Source organism: Portunus trituberculatus, chromosome 38 (assembly GCF_017591435.1).
Source record: "Portunus trituberculatus isolate SZX2019 chromosome 38, ASM1759143v1, whole genome shotgun sequence".
Classification (NCBI taxonomy): Eukaryota; Metazoa; Arthropoda; class Malacostraca; order Decapoda; family Portunidae; genus Portunus; species Portunus trituberculatus.
The window spans coordinates 36,039,505-36,058,788 of record NC_059292.1 but is presented as its reverse complement, the minus strand read 5'-3'; the positions used below and the strand labels follow the sequence as shown (position 1 = coordinate 36,058,788).

The 19,284-nt window shown below is 40.3% G+C and overlaps 1 protein-coding gene across 4 annotated transcripts; it reads right to left on the bottom strand.

Annotated features, from left to right (window-relative positions):
* Positions 1-1,789: 1,789 nt before the first annotated feature.
* LOC123514864 lies at positions 1,790-18,600 on the bottom strand. Of its 4 annotated transcripts, none has more exons than XR_006677717.1 (4): positions 18,388-18,600; positions 15,888-16,049; positions 3,298-3,428; positions 1,799-2,539 (listed from the first exon to the last, which is right to left on the bottom strand). XR_006677717.1 is itself a non-coding variant. In XM_045273125.1 (2 exons), the coding sequence occupies exons 1-2, from the start codon at positions 3,521-3,523 to the stop codon at positions 2,367-2,369; spliced, it is 399 nt and encodes a 132-aa protein (XP_045129060.1). In that variant the 5' UTR covers positions 3,524-3,886; the 3' UTR covers positions 1,790-2,366. The 4 variants fall into 4 exon arrangements, 1 of the variants encoding a protein (XP_045129060.1); XR_006677716.1 differs by lacking the exon at positions 18,388-18,600 and adding an exon at positions 17,957-18,300 and having other exon boundaries at positions 1,803-2,539; XR_006677718.1 differs by lacking the exons at positions 15,888-16,049; positions 18,388-18,600 and adding an exon at positions 12,642-12,770 and having other exon boundaries at positions 1,790-2,539.
* Positions 18,601-19,284: the final 684 nt, after the last annotated feature.

Sequence of the window (19,284 nt, the reverse complement as noted above, 5' to 3'; positions counted from 1 at the left end):
AAATGAATATGTGTTGATTAGAAGAGAAGAAAGAAAGAAACAAGAAAAGGATATAATTGATAAATGTAAAGACCAACCAAGGCTTTTTACAGACATGTGAACAACAACATCAAAAATAGAGAAAGTATTGAAAGTTTAGAAGTAAATGGAGTATGCAGTGAAGATCCCAGGAAATGGCAGAGGCTATGAATGGATGCTTTCGGAAGGTATTCACAAAGGAGACTGCTTTTGACAAACCACTGGTAATGGAACAGAAAGGGATTATGAAGGAGTTTCAAGTAACTGTGGAGGAGATCAAGAACATGATGGGGAGTTTAGAAGTGAGAAAGCTGTGGGACCTGATGGGGTATCAGGATGGATTTTAAGAGAATGCAGGAGCAACTGGCAGAAAAAGTTTGTGAAGTAATTGATGCCTCATTAAGGGAAGGTGTAGTGCCCCAAGACTGGAAAAGAGCTAACATTGTCCCAATCTATAAATCAGGTAACAAGAGAGACCCATTGAACTATAGACCAGTGTCACTTACAAGTGTGGTAGCTAAGATGTGTGAGAGGGTGGTGAAGAATAGATGGACAGACTTCTTGGAGAAAATGACATACTTTGTGAGTGTCAATTTGGTTTTAGAAAAGGGCGTTCATGCACGACAAACCTGATATGTTACTATTCGAGGGTGATAGATGTAATACAGGAAAGAGATGGTTGGGCTGATGGAATATATCTGGATTTAAAAAAGGCCTTTGATAAGGTACCACACCGGAGACTGATCTGGAAACTTGAAATGGTAGGAGGAGTGCATGGCAGTTTACTAAAATGGATGGAAGACTTTTGGTAGGAAGAGAAATGAGAACAATAATTAAGGACAGACCATCAGAATGGGGATTGGTGGAGAGTGGAGTTCCACAGGGATCAGTGTTGGCACCAGTAATGTTCGCGGTCTACATAAATGACATGGTGGATGGGGTGTCCAGTTATGTGAGCCTATTTGCAGACGATGCAAAATTGTTAAGAAAAGTGAGATGTGACAAAGATTGCGAACTACTCCAGGAAGACTTGGACAGAATATGGAAATGGAGCTGTACATGGCAAATGGAGTTCAACACGACAAAATGCAAGAAAATAGAGTTTGGCAAGAGTGAAAGAAGAATCAGGAGTATGTACAAGATAGGAAATGAAGACATAAAACCAGTCATGAAGAAAAAGACCTTGGGGTGACAATTACCAATGACCTATCGCCAGAGAGACATATAAACAAAATAATTGGAGAAGTATTGAACTTATTGAGGAACATAAGAGTGGCGTTCGTATATTTAGATGAAGAAATGATGAAGAAAATAATTACTGCAATGATAAGACCGAGGCTTGAATATGCAACAATACAGTGGGCTCGAACTTAAAGAAACACATAAGGAAACTAGAGAAAGTACAGAGGGCTGCAACGAAAATGGTGCCTGACTTAAGAGATTTGACTTATGAAGACAGACTGAAAAGAATGCAACTTCCGACCCTGGAAAACAGAAGAGAAAGGGGAGACCTGATAGCAATATACAGAGTGATGATTGGCATGGAAAAAATGGATAGGGAAGATCTGTGTATGTGGAATGAAAGAATGTCGAGAGGGCATGGGAAAAACTAAAATGGCCACTTATAGGAGAGATGTGAAAAAATATAGCTTCCCTCATAGAAGGGTGGAAGCATGGAATAGTTTAGACGTGGAAGTGGTCAACGCAAGGAATATTCATGATTTTAAGATAAAACTGGACATTAATAGATATGGAGACGGGACAACACGAGCATAGCTCTTTTCCCGTATGTTACAATTAGGTAAATACAATTAGGTAAATACACACACACACACACACACACACACACACACACACACACACACACACACACACACACACAGTGTCTGAAGGATACAGGAAAATACAATTTTCCACATAGAACATTGGAAAATTGAATAATGAAGTTGTTACAGCACATAATGTGCATAACTTTAAGGAAAAATTGGATAAATGGAGACATGGAGACAGGACACTATGAGCCCTGCTCGAACCCTATACAATACAACTAGGTAAATACACGCACACACCCTGCAGTGTTGACTGACATTCCATCTGCAGGAAATGCAAAGGACAATGGTTCATCTCTGTACAATCTGGTCTGTTAAGACTGACACAACTAGATCATGTTTATAAATAAAGTCCTTTAAACAAATCTTCATAATGCAAGATCTCTTATAAGTCACTTTTTATACATTACAAATCTCATAAACTGTTATTCCTTGCAGCTAAATATACACTTACATGTAATGAAATGGTTTGATGCACAAAGGTCAACACAATATTTTCATGAAATCTATAAATATAAATTATAACATATAATTCTTGATTAAAACTGTGTGCACTACTTTCCACAGGAAAAAGAAAGCATGAACCAATGATGTTGTGAATGTTGAAGCATCCTCCATTCTTGCCACCCTGTCTTGAACTCTGCACACGTTTATGAAAGCAGTGTGCAATGTGCCGCTGGACCTCCAAAAGCCTGCAACAAAAAGATAGGATTCAATAAAAGTTCATGTTTAGCAATCATTTACCTTCATGTCATCTTATCAATCTTAAATTGTGAAAACTGCTCACTTGTAATCACATTTGTGGTACAGGAAGGTATATAAAAAACCCAGCCAAGCAAAGCCACACCATTTTTTATTTTATTATGCAAGAGGGAAACTAGCTAAGGGCAGTAAAAGTATTATAGAAAAAAAAGGCCCAATTCACTAAAAGATTGGTACAGAATTAGCCAAAATGTCTTCAAACCTCTCTCTTAAAAGACATCAAGTTGTAGGAAGATGGAAATACAGAAGCATGCAAAGAGCTCCAGAGCATGAATGATTGAGAATACTGGTAAACTCTTATATTAGAGAGTTGGACAGAATAGGGATGAGAGTAAGAAGAAAGCCTTGTGCAGCAATGCTGCAGGAGGCAGGAGGCATGCAGTTAGCAAGATCAGTAGAGCAGTTAGCATGAAAATAGTGATAAAAGATAGAGAGATGCAATATTTTGGCAGTGAGAAAGAGGCTGAAGACAGTCAGAGTCAGTCGGAGGAGTGGTGTTGATTACACAAAAAAGCTTTTGATTCCACCCTGTCTAACAATAGTGTGTGAGTGGAACCTCCCAAAACATGCAAAGAGTACTTCATACAAGGATGGATAAGGGCTCTTGTACAGAGTTAGGAATTGGAAGGGCAAGAAAAACTGGCAACAATGTCAAAATAATTACTCCTTCACAACTTGTTTGCCTTACTTGGAGTGCAGCAAAGTGTGTGTGCCACTCCCTTCTTGAAAATCTGGAGCATCTTCAGGTCTTCAATAAAGTGCTGGGCAGGGATACAAAGAGGCACTTCCCTCAACGTCACACCACCAGTGCAGCACGTCCTGTCGGGGAAATGCAAATCCTCATTGCCCTCATCAACACCCAAGGAACATGTGCAACTCAGCCACTCATCTCTCCTTAAAGATACAAACACCATCACTCAAAAACATACACAAACTGCACTCACCAATGCCTAACAAACAAACACAAGTCAGCCACTCATCTCTCATTCCTCCTCAGACAAAGAAATCAAAGAAATCAATAACACACTGATTGATCACATTCACCTTTGACAGACACAAAGTTAAGAGAAAAATTGGCATAGTGAATAAGGTGGTGAGCGTAGGATTGGGCAGATGTCCATGCATAGGTTCAAATCCCCCCACGTGCCGTCTTGAAACTTTGTCATTTGTCGAGTGCTTTAAAGTTTCCTACATGTCACTACGATACCCAGATTCTAGGTGGAACTGCCTTACACCAAAAATGCGCTTAGGTGGTGATATGGGCCCTAATATGGGTACCACTGTAAATAAATCTGCTTGTGCCACTAATGGGTGGAAGCTGAACAGCACTTCCTATACTCTTCAAGTAGACCTACAGGCACTATAGGGTAAAAAAAAATAATTTCATCTTTTCTTCATGAACTTCTTTCATGAACACACACACACACACACACACACACACACACACACACACACACACACACACACACACACACACACACACACACACACACACGGACCGGTAGCTCAGTGGTTAGAGCGCTGGCTTCACAAGCCAGATGACCGGGGTTCGATTCCCCGGCCGGGTGGAGATATTTGGGTGTGTCTCCTTTCACGTGTAGCCCCTGTTCACCTAGCAGTGAGTAGGTACGGGATGTAAATCAAGGAGTTGTGACCTTGTTGTCCTGGTGTGTGGTGTGTGCCTGGTCTCAGACCTATCCCAAGATCGGAAATAATGAGCTCTGAGCTCGTTCCGTAGGGTAACGTCTGGCTGTCTCGTCAAGAGACTGCAGCAAATCAAACAAACAAACAAACAACACACACACACACGCACCGTTGCCGTCGCTGAAAGAGGACAGATCATCTCCGGCTGCAGACGGGAAGAAGGAAAATACCTTTGGTGTTACAGGGCCCGGGTAACTCTAAGTTAGTGTCCTGTTAATGTCCTACTGTCGCTTAGTGTTGAAAGTGAGGGATATGGAAAGTGATCCCTGAGAGGAGAGTGTAGGCGGTGATTGTTTTGGCCGTAATCAGCTGATGATAACAAAAATGGCGTCTAGACAAGCCAGAGACTTTGAAGGTTTCATAACTACACCAAAAGGACTGGAGAAACTAGATATGAATGCAAGAATCCAGGCACTGGAAAGTAAGTTCCTAAACATTTTGTCCATAGAAGAAAAACTGGATAGAGTTCTAGCCGAGAATGATTCGTTCAAAAAAAAGAGATCTATTTGTTAACGTTAGCGAATAAAGAGCTATTGAAGGAAAAAGTAGAGATGGAGAAAGAAAACCAACAACTAAGGAAACAATGTGAAGAGATGAAGGCTAAACTCATGGAAATGGAGACAAAAATATCCGAAGGGGACTTGAGGAAGGAGGAATGCCTTAATCTAATTGATACCAGGATGAAAGAAGTGAACCATGAACATCAGGAGGTACAAAGGTCGTTTAGGAGATAGTAAAAAGCAGGAAGAGGAAAATAAAGGGATTACGCAGAGGGAAATGGTAAAGGCACTAAAGGAAAATGAGTATGTGGTGAGAGATATTGCTAAAGAAAAAATGTGTGATCATAATAGGATTGAGGAAGAAACTAACAGGAACTGGCAGGACAGGAGGGATAAGGAAAATGACAGGATTAAGTCTTTACTGAACAAGATCTCTGTGGAAGAAGAGGACCTATATGCTGAGGTAGAAGAAAGTGTGAGATTGGGAGCTTTTGAGGAAGGCAAGAATAGACCATTAAAATTGAAATTAAAGTCTCAGGTGGCAGCGGAGGCCTTGTTGAGGAGGGCTTGGAAACTTAAGGACTCTGAGGAAACCAAAACAATTTACATAAGAAGAAATATGTCACAAGATGAGCGAATGAAAATGAAGGAGCTTGTAACTGAAGTGAAGGAGAGGAATGACGAAAGAACAGAGGAGGAAAAGACCAAGTTTTTTTGGAGGATGAGAAATGGGAGGCTAAAGAAGTGGTGGATAAAACAGACGGAATAGGCATTACATGGAAGAATGAGACTAGGAATGGAATAAAAGTGACTTACACGAACATAGATGGATTTCTGTCTAAGAGGCTAGAATGTATGGATTACCTAAGAAATAACGAACCGGACATAATGTGTAGTGGAAACAAAGCTAAGGCCGAAATAAAGCTAGACTGGTTTGTTGTAAAACACTACAAAGTATGGAGAAATGATAGAAAAATAAAGGAGGTGGTGGTATAATGGTTCTTACTAAGGAAGATCTGATAGTGAAGGAGGTGAACTATAGTAAGAGAAATGAGGAAGTGATAAGTATGCTTATAACAGATGGCAAGAGGGACATTAATATTATAACAGTATACATACCACCCAGAACCAGTGCTTGGGAATATGAACAGTACCAAATGGTGATGAGAAATACTCTAGACAGAATGAAGCAAGAACTCATCAGAAAGGATAGAGTGATGATAGTTGGAGACTTTAATTGCAAAGAAATAGTGTGGGAAGACTACGAAGTGGTGAACGGTGGTGAGTGGGCAGAAGAATTGTTAAAGGTAGCAACAAATAACTTGATGACACAGTGGGTGAGATCACCAACAAGGTGCAGGGGACAAGATGTTGCAGCAAGGTTGGATTTGGTATTTACCAGGGAATCTCTAAAAGAGGAAATTGAACATGAATGTCCCTTGGGGAAAAGCGATCATGATGTCCTAAGCTTTGAGCTGGATACGGAATTAAGCACGAATAAGATTGTGGAATGCAGGAGGAAAAATTAAATTATACTAGGGCAAATTATAACCATATAAGGGAGTTCTTTAATGAAATTGACTGGTCCGTGGTATACCAGGAAAGGGATATGCAATTGAAATATGATAAATTTATGGATTTGTATAACTCTGCTGTGAAAAAGTTTGTGCCATATCACAGAAAGAGGACTTTAAATAATAAACAGTGGTTTAATAGAAATTGTGAAGAAGCAAAAAAGAACAAAGAAAAGGCATGGAAGAAACTTAAGAAAAACAGTGATGTATTATCAAGAGAAGTCTACAAAACAGCAAGGAATAGATATGTTGAAGTAAGGAGAACAGCACAGAAGGAATATGAACAGAGGGTGGTGGAAAACTGTGATAGTGACCCAAAATGTTTTACAAATTCATAAATGGAAAACTAAATAAAGGGAGGCAATAGAAAAGGTAAAAATGGGAAGAAGTATATGAAGATGCTGGAGATATAGCTGAAATTTTGAACGACAACTTTTGCAAAGTGTTTACAAAGGAGGAGCATTTTATGGGAGGAAGGCCTACAGAAATAAAGCAAATGCAGGACATCATGGTTACTAAGGAAGATGTAAGGAAAATTATAAGCAATCTGGATATTAATAAATCAATGGGGCCTGATGGCATATCTGGGAGGTTGCTAAATGAATGTAAGGATCAATTGTTGAACCCAGTATTTGATATTGTGGAAACCTCCATACGAACAGGATTAGTCCCGAAAGAGTGGAAAAGAGCTGACATTGTGCCTATATATAAGAATGGTAGTAGAATGGAACCGCTAAATTATAGACCAGTATCGTTGACTAGTATATTGTGCAAGGTATGTGAAGAAGTAATTAAAGCTAAGTGGAGTGAGTATCTAGAAAGTGAAAACATTCTGAGTGAAAGGCAGTTTGGTTTCAGAAAAGGAAGATCGTGCGTATCCAATTTATTGTTTTTATTCATGAGTGACTGACATACTACAACATAGAGAGGGATGGGTGGATGCTATTTACCTGGACTTGAGAAAGGCCTTTGATAAAGTACCACACAATAGACTGATGTGGAAACTAAAGATGATTGGAGGAGTAAATGATAAACTAGTAAAATGGATGGAAAATTACTTAATGGGAAGAGAAATGAGAACAGTAGTGAGAGGAAGGAAGTCCGAGTGGAAGAAGGTAACCAGTGGAGTTCCACAAGGGTCAGTGCTGGATCCCATCATATTTTTTATTTATGTTAATGATATGCCAGTAGGAATTGACAGTTACATGAACATGTTTGCAAACGATACTAAAATTATGAGGAGAGTAAAGAATGTGGAAGATTGTAACAAGTTACAGGAAGATCTTGATAAAATATATGAATGGAGTAAGGAGTGGCAGATGGAATTTAATATAGACAAGAGCCATGTTATGAAAATGGGAAGAAGTAGATACAGACCAAACAGGGATTACAGGCTGGGTGATGAGAAAATTAAAGAGACCAATGAGGAGAAAGACTTAGGAGGAACCGTGCAACACACTTTGTCACCGGAGAAACACATTAACAAGATTTTTTTGGAAAACATACATGCTTCAAAATATTGGCCTTGCATTCCACTACTTAGATGAAGGAATGATGAAGAAGATATTATGTACCTTAATAAGACCCCAGTTAGAATATGCAGCATGTATCTGGTCACCACATATGAAGAAAAATGTGAAGAAGGTGGAAAGGGTACAGAGGCTGGCAACAAGGATGGTACCAGGACTCAGGGAGTTAGACTATGAGGAAAGACTGAGGAAGCTGGGGCTGACCACATTAGAAGAGAGAAGAACGAGAGGAGACATGATAACAATTTGTAAGATTAAACGAATACTTACCAAGTGTGAAGTTTGATCGCAATTTTACGATCTATTGAGGACGTCACAGGGGTGTACAACGAGATGCCAATAAATCACCGACAGTCAATTTAGAGAGTAGGTTTGAGGAAGCATTTACAAAACAGGTAGGAAACATGAAAGAAGTAAAACCAGACAGGGTAGGAGGGGACGTTGTACATGTGACGTCCTCAATAGATCGTAAATTGCGATCAAACTTCACACTTGGTAAGTATTCGTTTAATCACAACACGTCAGGATTAAGTGACGTCACAGCGGTTCCAACGAGAGATTTAGAGAGGTTCCTCAAACCTACAGAAACCAGGAGAAAGGGAGTAAAATGACCTTTGGAAAGGAAAACAACCATAACAGAGTAAGGCATAGCCCATGTATTGAAACCCAAAGTGACCTTACAAAACTTGTCCAGGTGACAAACAATACAAACCAATGTAAGCCACAGTGCTAATAATTATAATACAACCCGTTATACAAAAAATGTGGGAAATCCCAGATACATACAAATACAAAAGTATAATGGCAAACCAAAGAAAAGTGACCACAAGGCCTTACAAATATTAAACAAGAGACAATCTCAGAACCATTAGGACAAAAAAGTTGCAAACTGGCCAGGCTGAGAAAGAGGCTTGTGGTAATGCCGAGTAAAGGTAGACTCCTGGATCCAATGGTGGAGACTATTAGAGGGGCAACCTCCGGGCTGCCTTGCTGGAAGAGGCTGACCTAGTAGAGTGGGAGAGAGAAAACAGTAACATCAAGAGCAGCTCTCATCACATCCTTTAAAGAGAATGTATCCTTAGAAGCCAACCTCAGGAGGTGAGTCAGGAAAAATGTAAGTGATCCTCTGATGGATCTAGTCCTATCCAGGTAATGCTTGATGGCGTCAACGATACACAAGCAGCTGTCATGTGGATAGGCGTCGAAAACCAAACTTGATATGTGGGAGGACGAGAAGTCTTCAACAAATAATAAAAACAACCTGTGACTCCATGAGAGACATGTTCCTAATGTCTAGCAAATGAAGATTTGACCAGATGGGACAACAAAAGCATAAGAGTAACTAATTTTCTGGACAATTGAAGAAGAGACAAGTCCACAGTAGGACCAAGACCACAAAAAAAAATCTAACACTATCTGAGGATCCCAAGTTGTATGAGAGCGGGAAAAGAAGGTCTCTAGGAAAGCTGCCTTCATAAATGCGTGACTAAAGGATGTTGTCCTGCGGAGGGTCAATAGTAGCAATAACTGAGATGGCTGAGCGAATGGTGTTCATGGAGCTGTATCCAGATGTCTTGCGTTTAAATTCCAACAAAAGGAAATCTAATAGAATACTCACAGATGGCTGAAGTGGATCAACTTCCCTTCTGAGGCAAAATAACAACCATCTCTTGATATGCGGATATTGTGCCTTAGTGCTAGATCTCCAGGAGTGAAGCAAAACTGGGCAATGGCGAAAGGCCGCGATCCGTGAATGCTGTGAGAGCACCATCGCTGTCAAAACCAATGAGCCCGAGGGTGTGGTAGAGTTGGTTGCTGAGGGAGAAACAGGGGACAGGAGGAAGCAAAACTGGATCTTCTGTCAGCAACTGCAAAGCTGTTGGGAACCATACTTGAGTCGACCATAATGGAAGAATCATCAGAGCTGTTGCTTTGTCGTCCTGCAGTTTGAAGAGTTCTGGATACAAGGCTGAAAGGTGGAAAGGCATATAAGCTCTTATCTTTTAATCCAAGGTGAAGGCATTAGTGCACATAGCAGATGGGTCTGGCCGAGGAGACATAGACAGGCAACTGAGCATTTAAGCGAGTGGCAAAAGATCAATAGGAGTATAAAAAGCTGACAAATTTTGTGAAAAATATATGGCAGTAACATCCACTCACCATCCATCCTGGTGAAGATTCTACATCAGCTGTTACATTGAAAAGTACATGCTGTGCAGATAGAGTAATATAGAAGCAGACTCAAAAATCTTTTGGTAAGAACATGAAGGTTAGGTCTTGTACTGACAAGATCAATACAAGCAACTGCAGTGGTGTTGTGATCTGAGAACATGGAGAGTCCTATCCTTACACAAGGATTGCAAGAACAGAATGGCCTTTAACTCCAAGATGTTAATATGGTCTAGCTCCTCTTGGGAGTGATCCAGTCGTGACATTTATTGAAGCACCCCAACCAGTGAGGCAGGCATCTGTGAACAACTCACAATCTGGGGAAGAAGAGAGTAGAGACTTCTCCTGAAAGTCTATATTAGAAAAGAGATCAAATATCTGGCATGGTCATCCAAAATAACATTGGCATAATAATCACCACAGGAGCGAACTAGATGATTTCTAAATATTTCCAGGTACTTGTAACGGAGAGGAGCTAATTCTACTGCAGGGCAGAAGACAGAAACCAATAAAAGATGATAAGTCCTGTAGAGTGACATTACCCTTGAGAAGAAGCAAGCCTTGTTCCTTGATGGTTCCTACTGAATGGTAAAGTAGCAGCCATGGCGACAGAATAGAAACAAGAAAAGTAATTCTGTGTTGGAAAACAGACTTCTGCAGTTGATAGTGAGAAGGAATCAAAGAGAAGTAAAGCATAGAACCTGAGTCTGTAAAATCTCTACTGATGGAGCAATGAATAGGCAGTCATCAAGATAACATAAGACTACTATCCCAAGGGATCGCAGGTGGGAAAGGACAGGTTTCATCAATTTTGTAAAAAGGCGAGGGGCGGAAGATAACCCCTGCGGAAGACAAGTAAATCTGAAAAATTGGTCCAAATAAATTGTAGCCATTTTCTGTCCTCAGGTCTAACATAAATGGAGTAATAAGCATCCTTAAAATCCACTGTAACAAAAAAACAGTTAGGAGAAATTAAAGGCATCGATCCTTCAATGTGTCCATCTTAAAATGCAAATAAGGAACATATGTATTAAGATGCTTCAAATTTAGAATTACTGCTGGAAGGCTTGATGATGGGAAACACATTTGAAAAATAGCCAGATACATCAGGAAACAATGCTCCACAATAGAATGACGAAGGAAATGATGTAAAGCATTGGCCAGAGCTCGATGTCAGCCCTAGACAGAGTTAGAGGGCGTGGAGGAACAGTCTGAAAAGGTAAAGATATAAACTCTATGAACTTTCACCACATCATAAATCCAGGAATCCTGTGTGAGAGACTGCCACAGGGCTGAGCAGAAAAATTTTTCTAAAGTTATCAGGGTATTAACTAACTGTGGAGTTAAGGAACTCACCGGAGAGATTACTGATGGTGAAGCTTGGGTGCATTTGGGGTGGCTGCTGGGCGAAAAAGGCCGAGTCTGAGAAGAGGCCGGGACTGGTGGTGAGCCTGAGAAGACCGGTGGGTTGTGAAAAGGAAGAGTACCTTTTGCCAGATGACTTAGCAGGTGGGCGAAAAGACGGTGAGGGCCTGCCTTGTGGATCTCCTCACATTTCTTGGTAACGTCAAAGGGAATAACTCCTGCTGACCAACTTCACATTACTTGCAGAGATCAACCATGGGAGTCACGGACATGGATACGGGCAACATCCTTGCGCAGCTGATTTAGGTAATTCACCGCTGAAGTGAGAAGGCGAAACAACTATTAAGGCCATCTAAATAACAAGCCAAACTCTTGTCCTTCTTTTTCCCAATATCATCAAGACACACAGCAATAGGGACTAATGCCTTTGTCAGTAGGAATTAGTCTGGAAAAGCTTGGTATCTACCAGTGTTTACACTCATGGCCTTAGTTATCGCCGCGTTTGTCACAGGCACAGCGAGGTTCGGCACATTACTCGGAAGCTTGATTTTTCCACAAGTTAACTTCACATCTGACAAAGGTCGACGGCGAAGACTGGCGTTGAGGATGGTGGCCAACTGGTCAGACAGCGGGTCTCCTTTTCTCCTCGCCATGGAAATGGAGAAAGGTCACTCAAAGTCAGGAAATTCATCTGATTAGAAGCTGGTCCAGGCTGTCAAGAGGGTCAGGCTGGCTTGTGCAGGAGTGGAGGAAAAAACTTCCTCCTCTTGAGGAAGAGAGGCATGAAAGCCACTGAAGTCAGTGGTGTCCCTGTCCAACTTTTGATAAGGAGACACGAGGGTAGACAGTCTATCCAGGGAAGGTCGTCAGAAAGAAGGCTGTGCTGACGTGGCGGTGGCGGCCTGACTGGTCCCTGGGAGAAGCGTCATTTTGTGGAAGGGTGAATTCATCCACAGGATCGTCTCCTCTTTTACCAGAGGATGATGAACGGTGGGGCGTGGAAGAGACTGTTCCATGGACATCACACTGAAAAAGGAGACAGAGATAATGCGATCAACATAATATGTTGATTGTGCGGTGGAGAAAACTAACAAACTGACTGCATAAAAGCAGGAAAAGGGGAGTGATTATCAGATGTTTGTAGAAGATGTACTTTTAACAGAACTTTGGACTGTATAGGAGAAAGCTTACCAGCAAAGTATCCAAAATGGAGCAGCAGCGTGCGTGACTGCGGGAAGGTGGAAAACGACTGTCGGTGATTTGGCGGATTGGCATCTCGTTGGAACCGCTGTGACGTCACTCAATCCGTGACGTGAAAGTATAAATTAGTGAACAAGATTGACATACTAGACAGAGAGTTGATAAAGGTGACCACAAGTAATCATCTCCAAGGACATGGAAAAAAGCTAATAAAGGACATCTGTCTAAATGACGTGAGAAAATACAGTTTCCCGCATCGTAGCATTGATAAGTGAAATAAACTGAGCAGTGATGTCGTTGACGCGGTGTGTGTCAATGAGATGAAAGAGAGAAATGACAGGAATGGACAAGGAGACAGGTCACAGAGAGCTTAGCTCGGGCCCTGTAATACATAAATAGGTAAATACACACACACACACACAGAATGTATGGATTACCTAAGAAACAATGAACCAAACATAATGTGTGCGGTGGAAACAAAGTTAAGGCCTGAAATAAAGCTAGATTGGTTTGATGTAAAACACTACAAAGTATGGAGAAATGATAGAAAGAATAAAGGAGGTGGTGGTATAATGGTTTTTACTAAGAAAGATCTGATAGTGAAGGAGGTGAACTTTAGTAAGGGAAATGAGGAAGTGATAAGTATGCTTATAACAGATGGTAAGAGGGACATTAATATTATAACAGTATACATACCACCCAGAACCAGTGCTTGGGAATATGAACAGTATCAAATGGTGATGAGAAATACTCTAGACAGAATGAAGCAGGAACTCATCAGAAAGGATAGAGTGATGATAGTCGGGGACTTTAATTGTAAAGAAATAGTGTGGGAAGACTACGAAGTGGTGAATGGTGGTGAGTGGGCAGAGGAATTGTTAAACGTAGTAACAAATAACTTGATGACACTGGGTGAGATCACCAACAAGGTGAAAGGGACAGGATGTTGCAGCAAGGTTGGATTTGGTATTTACCAGGGGCATCTCTGTAAAAGAGGAAATTGAACATGAATGTCCCTTGGGGAAAAGCGACCATGATATCGTAAGATTTGAGCTGGATACAGAATTAAGCATGGAAAAGAGTGTGGAGCACAGGGAGAAAAAATTAAATTATGTTAGGGAAAATTATAACCATATAAGAGAGTTCTTTAATAAAATTGACTGGTCTGTGATATACCAGGAAGGGGATGTGGAATTGAAATACGATAAATTTATGGATTTATATAACTCTGCTGTGAAGAAAGAGGACTTTAAATAATAAACAGTGGTTTAATAGAAATTGTGAAGAAGCAAAAAAAAGAACAAAGAAAAAGGCATGGAAGAAATTTATGAAAAACAGTGAAGTATTATCAAGAGAAGTCTACAAAACAGCAAGGAATAGATATGTTGAAGTAAAGAGAACAGCACAGAAGGAATATGAACAGAGAGTGGTGGAAAACTGTGATAGTGACCCTAAAATGTTTTACAAATTCATAAATGGAAAACTAAATAAAAGGAAGGCAATAGAAAAGTAAAATATGGGGAAGAAGTATATGAGGATGCTAGAGATATAGACTAGCTGAAACATTGAACGACAACTTTTGCAAAGTGTCTACAAAGGAGGAGCATTTTACAGGAGGAAGGCCTACGGAAATAAAGCAAATGCAAGGCATCGTGGTTACTAAAGAAGATATAAGGAAAATTATAAGCAATTGGATATTAATAAATCAATGGGGCCTGATGGCATATCTGGGAGGTTGCTAAAGAATGTAAGGATCAATTGTTGAACCCCATATTTGATATTGTGGAAACCTCCATACGAACAGGAATAGTCCCGAAAGAGTGGAAAAGAGCTGACATTGTGCCTATATATAAGAATGGTAGTAGAATGGAACCGTTAAATTACAGACCAGTATCATTGACTAGTATATTGTGCAAGGTATGTGAAGAAGTAATTAAAGCTAAGTGGAGTGAGTATCTAGAAAGTGAAAACATTCTGAGTGAAAGGCAGTTTGGTTTCAGAAAAGGAAGATCGTGTATCCAATTTATTATGTTTTTATTCAAGAGTGACTGACATACTACAACATAGAGAGGGATGGGTGGATGCTATCTACCTGGACTTGAGAAAGGCCTTTGATAAAGTGCCACACAATAGACTGATGTGGAAACTAAAGAAGATTGGAGGAGTAAGTGATAAACTAGCAAAATGGATGGAAAATTACTTAGTGGGAAGAGAAATGTGAACAGTGGTGAAAGGAAAGAAGTCCGAGTGGAAGAAGGTAACCAGTGGAGTTCCACAAGGGTCAGTGCTTGGTCCCATCATGTTTTTGATTTATGTTAATGATATGCCAGTAGGAATTGACAGTTACATGAATATGTTCACGGACGATACTAAAATTATGAGGAGAGTAAAGAATGTGGAAGATTGTAACAAGTTACAGGAAGATCTTGATAAAATATATGAGTGGAGTAAAGAGTGGCAGATGGAATTTAATATAAACAAGAGCCATGTTATGAAAATGGGAAGAAGTAGATACAGACCAAACAGGGATTACAGGCTGGGTGATGAGAAAATTGAAGAGACCAATGAGGAGAAAGACTTAGGAGTAACCGTGCAAAACACTTTGTCACCGGAGAAACACATTAACAAGATATTTTGGAAAACATATAACATGCTTCAAAATATTGGTCTTGCATTCCACTACCTAGATGAAGGAATGATGAAGAAGATATTATGCACCTTAATAAGACCCCAGTTAGAATATGCAGCTTGTGTCTGGTCACCGCATATGAAGAAAAATGTGAAGGTGGAAAGGGTACAGAGGCTGGCAACAAGGATGGTACCAGGACTCAGAGAGTTAGACTATGAGGAAAGGCTGAGGGAACTGGGGCTGACCACATTCGAAGAGAGAAGAACAAGGGGAGACATGATAACTATGTATAAATTGGTGAACAAGATTGACATATTGGACAGAGAGTTGATAAAGGTGACCACAAGTAATCATCTCCGAGGACATGGAAAAAAACTAACAAAAGACATCTGTCTAAATGACATGAGAAAGTACAGTTTCCCGCATCGTAGTATTGATAAGTGGAATAAACTGAGCAGTGATGTCTTTGACGTAATGTGTGTCAATCAGATGAAAGAGATATAACAGGAGTGGCCAAGGAGGCAGGACACAGAGAGCTTAGCTCAGGCCCTGTAATACACAAATAGGTAAATACAAATAGGTAAATACACACACACACACAACCTTACTTGCATGAGATGTGGTGCACTGCCTCCCTTGGTGGAAATAAGGGAGAGTGGATTGGTGTGGATACTGTCAGGCTGGCTGCAGAGACCACCCAGCCTGCCTAGCCATCCTCAATCCTTGCTCCCGTGCTCCACCATAAACTTCATGACTGATAGCTGCTGTCCCTGAGAGAGAGAGAGAGAGAGAGAGAGAGAGAGAGAGAGAGAGAGAGAGAGAGAGAGAGAGAGAGAGAGAGAGAGAGAGAGAGAGAGAGAGAGAGAGAGAATTATGGAAAGAATTGTCACAGCTTATATATTTTTTTTCTTGAATCTACTTTTGCTCATCTGTGTAAAGTTTTGGTGTCAAATGTTAATAAATAAGAACAAATCTAGGCTAAAAACAGCTGAAATTTCAAGGCAGTGGTAGTGAGAATACGTATGGTCATGAAAGGCATCTTGTGTGACTTCTTTTATTATAGCTACCATTAGTTTGGTGTGTTGTGTTGGTGACTGTCCTGATACAAGTAGTACAATTACATAGAAAGTTAGGTTAGGTTACAAGATATTAGGCTCATATTTGTTCTAGGGGAGATGAACGATAGCTTAGTTTATCATTCATGGTTGGTCTGTCCTTTATTTATTTATAATCTAAACTGGAAGCTTCACATTTCATTTCTTGCTAAAATAGCTTCTATGAAGTCAGGCATTCTGAGGCTTCTTCAACAGTTTTTCTTACATTTCTGACTTCTAACTCTGTACAATGGTCTTATCTGTCTTATCTGCCCATGTATGAAGTATCCTTCACAAATATGGGGTGCTTCCATTCACAGTTTTATTAGATAGGGTCTTACCAACTCCTTTCCTCTGACTGACTGTCTTCAGCCTCTTTCTCACTGCTGGAATGTTTCATCTCTTGCTACCTTGTGGTAAATATTGACAAGTGGTCCTTTGTTTGCCAAATATGACCATTTGTCTCCTTAGATTTTCTGAGCAAATGCAAAATTTGGTCTATTTTGGTTCCTCTGACCTACTCAACCAAGACAAACAATCTAACTTAATCTAACTCTAAAACTAAACTAACATAAGCTAATCTAGCCAAACTTAAACTTAATATTATAACTGTTTTTGGCGCGATGTGCTCATTTCCAAAAGCATCAAAAGCAGTCAGTAATAACCCACCGTGCAAAAAAAAAAAAAAAAAAAAACTTGCTAGTCTATAAGTGAGTGTATAGTACATACTAGGTATATAGTGTGTACCACCACTGCAAGCACCACTGTGCTGTTGACAAGGACAGATTCTAAACATTTACCCACTTGACTACATTTAGGAGGAAGGTTTCAAGACATCCTTTTTCTTAGAGGGGGAGGGAGACTAACCCTCTAGGACCTGTAAGAGAATTGGCAACTAAGTGGGCACTAACATAGTACAGACATATACCAACTAGGCACTACCATAATATAGGCACATAAAAGGTACAGCTCTGTGTACAAACACGAGGAAGCTTAAGCCAAAGTGACGAGCGGCAAACATACAGGAACACAACCTTATCTATTCCAACTTCCTCTCTTGTATCAGTCATGTGTAAATTTGCAGTTTTAACCAATATACCCTATCTTATATTTCTTTTTCCCTATGTCTAACAAGCTTGGGGACCTCCTAGGAGAGCAGTTTTAAGGTGGGAAACAAAAACCGAACAAATTTGACCCCCTTGAAAAAGTTTAGGGAAATAAAAACCAATGATTGGACCAAAAATCTAGAAAAATTTCCCTAGAACTCAATGAAATTGCCTGAATATAGTGAACAGAACCCTACCCTAAACCTCACCTAACCTAAACACACGAGCACACTCAGTACCCTCTGGCTAACTGCTGTGGAAGGATCTAGAGCTAAAATTCATCAATCTTGGAAATTCTGTACTGAAGTTATTATTAATTTCCGACAGAGTAAAATGGGGTTAGAAATGCTTGTAGAAGTGTGATCTAGACCGAGAGAATGTGTAGTTACGTATTGTGTATTGGTTGAAACTGCAATAATTCCCCGTCATGACACCTGTTACTTGAGGAACCTAAAAAGTAGTTAGTCTCTCATTTACCTGTGTTGCTAGTCAGGGGGGCTGCATGAAAGCTGAGATGGCGACAAAGGTGGAAAACATGACGGAGCTGCCAACAGAGCCAGACGCTTTCTTCGTTTTTCAAAGTGCAGCCTGGATTTGCTAAAGGCGGATTCACACGTACCAATTTGCGAGAGTTTTTTTTAGAGTTTTCGACTCGCAACCGGCGCCTAGCGACTGCAAAAGCAGTCGTAAAATAAAGACAAACATGTTGGTCTTGTAATTGGTCGACATGCGCCTTTAGTTACGTCGTGACGTCACGGACTCACGGAATAAGCTTTGAAAATGTGGTCTCCATATATAGAAATGAAAGAGAGAGAGAGAGAGAGAGAGAGAGAGAGAGAATTAAACACATCTGGGACTCAAGAAATGAATTATACAGTAAAAATGCAAATCGATTTTCGACGAAATACCTGCCACTCTACAAGAACTGTTTCCTTCAATTGTTGACTCTTCCGGTACACCAAAAGAAGACCAACCACAGATTCAGCATCGTCACTGGAGGAAGACATCTTGACAAATAGCTGTTTGTTGACATTCACTTCCCCCCAAGGCGCCAAGCCGCCAACTAGTCTATACTTTGCAAGCGTTATGTCTGACACTTTCCGACTGGAAGGACTGAGTCGGAAACTACGTACATAGAGAGAGAGAGAGAGAGAGAGAAACTCGCAAGTTGGCATGTGTGAACCCGCCTTAAATCCAGATGTGGGATAAAATTACCAGTTTTCCCAAGGCCTGAGTTGGAATCGAGTTCTCTCTTTATAGCAATGTGCACCAGCTCTGAAAGGGACTTAGCTACGAGATTTATTAATACCACAGCGAGCAGCTGGATAAATATAAGCTACCCGAGAAATACACAGGCTGAGACCGAGGAAAAATGTAATACTGTCAAACAACTACTAGAATAAACACTTTTTTGACGGTGTCTGGCTCAATCATGATAGACAGGCTGACTGAAAGATGAGTACTATAGTAAAAATTAATAAGTCAAGGAAAGTGCCAGATGTTATCATTAATCATACGAAATAAAACAAGAGAAATGCAACACTTACACATCTTATTCATTACAGAATAGAAAACAGTTTACACTTAAGAAAAAGGAGGGGAAACTTATTTGATAGCAAGAAGTTATTAGTTATTAATATTATTCGTTGTCTTATCTTATCCTGCTCTCTCTCTCTCTCTCTCTCTCTCTCTCTCTCTCTCTCTCTCTCTCTCTCATTGATTAACAGAACTTCAGAAAACTGAGCTGGAGTCAGTCTGAAATACTGTCCAAATTTCCCTCGTCCATTTTTAGCTCTTGAATAAGA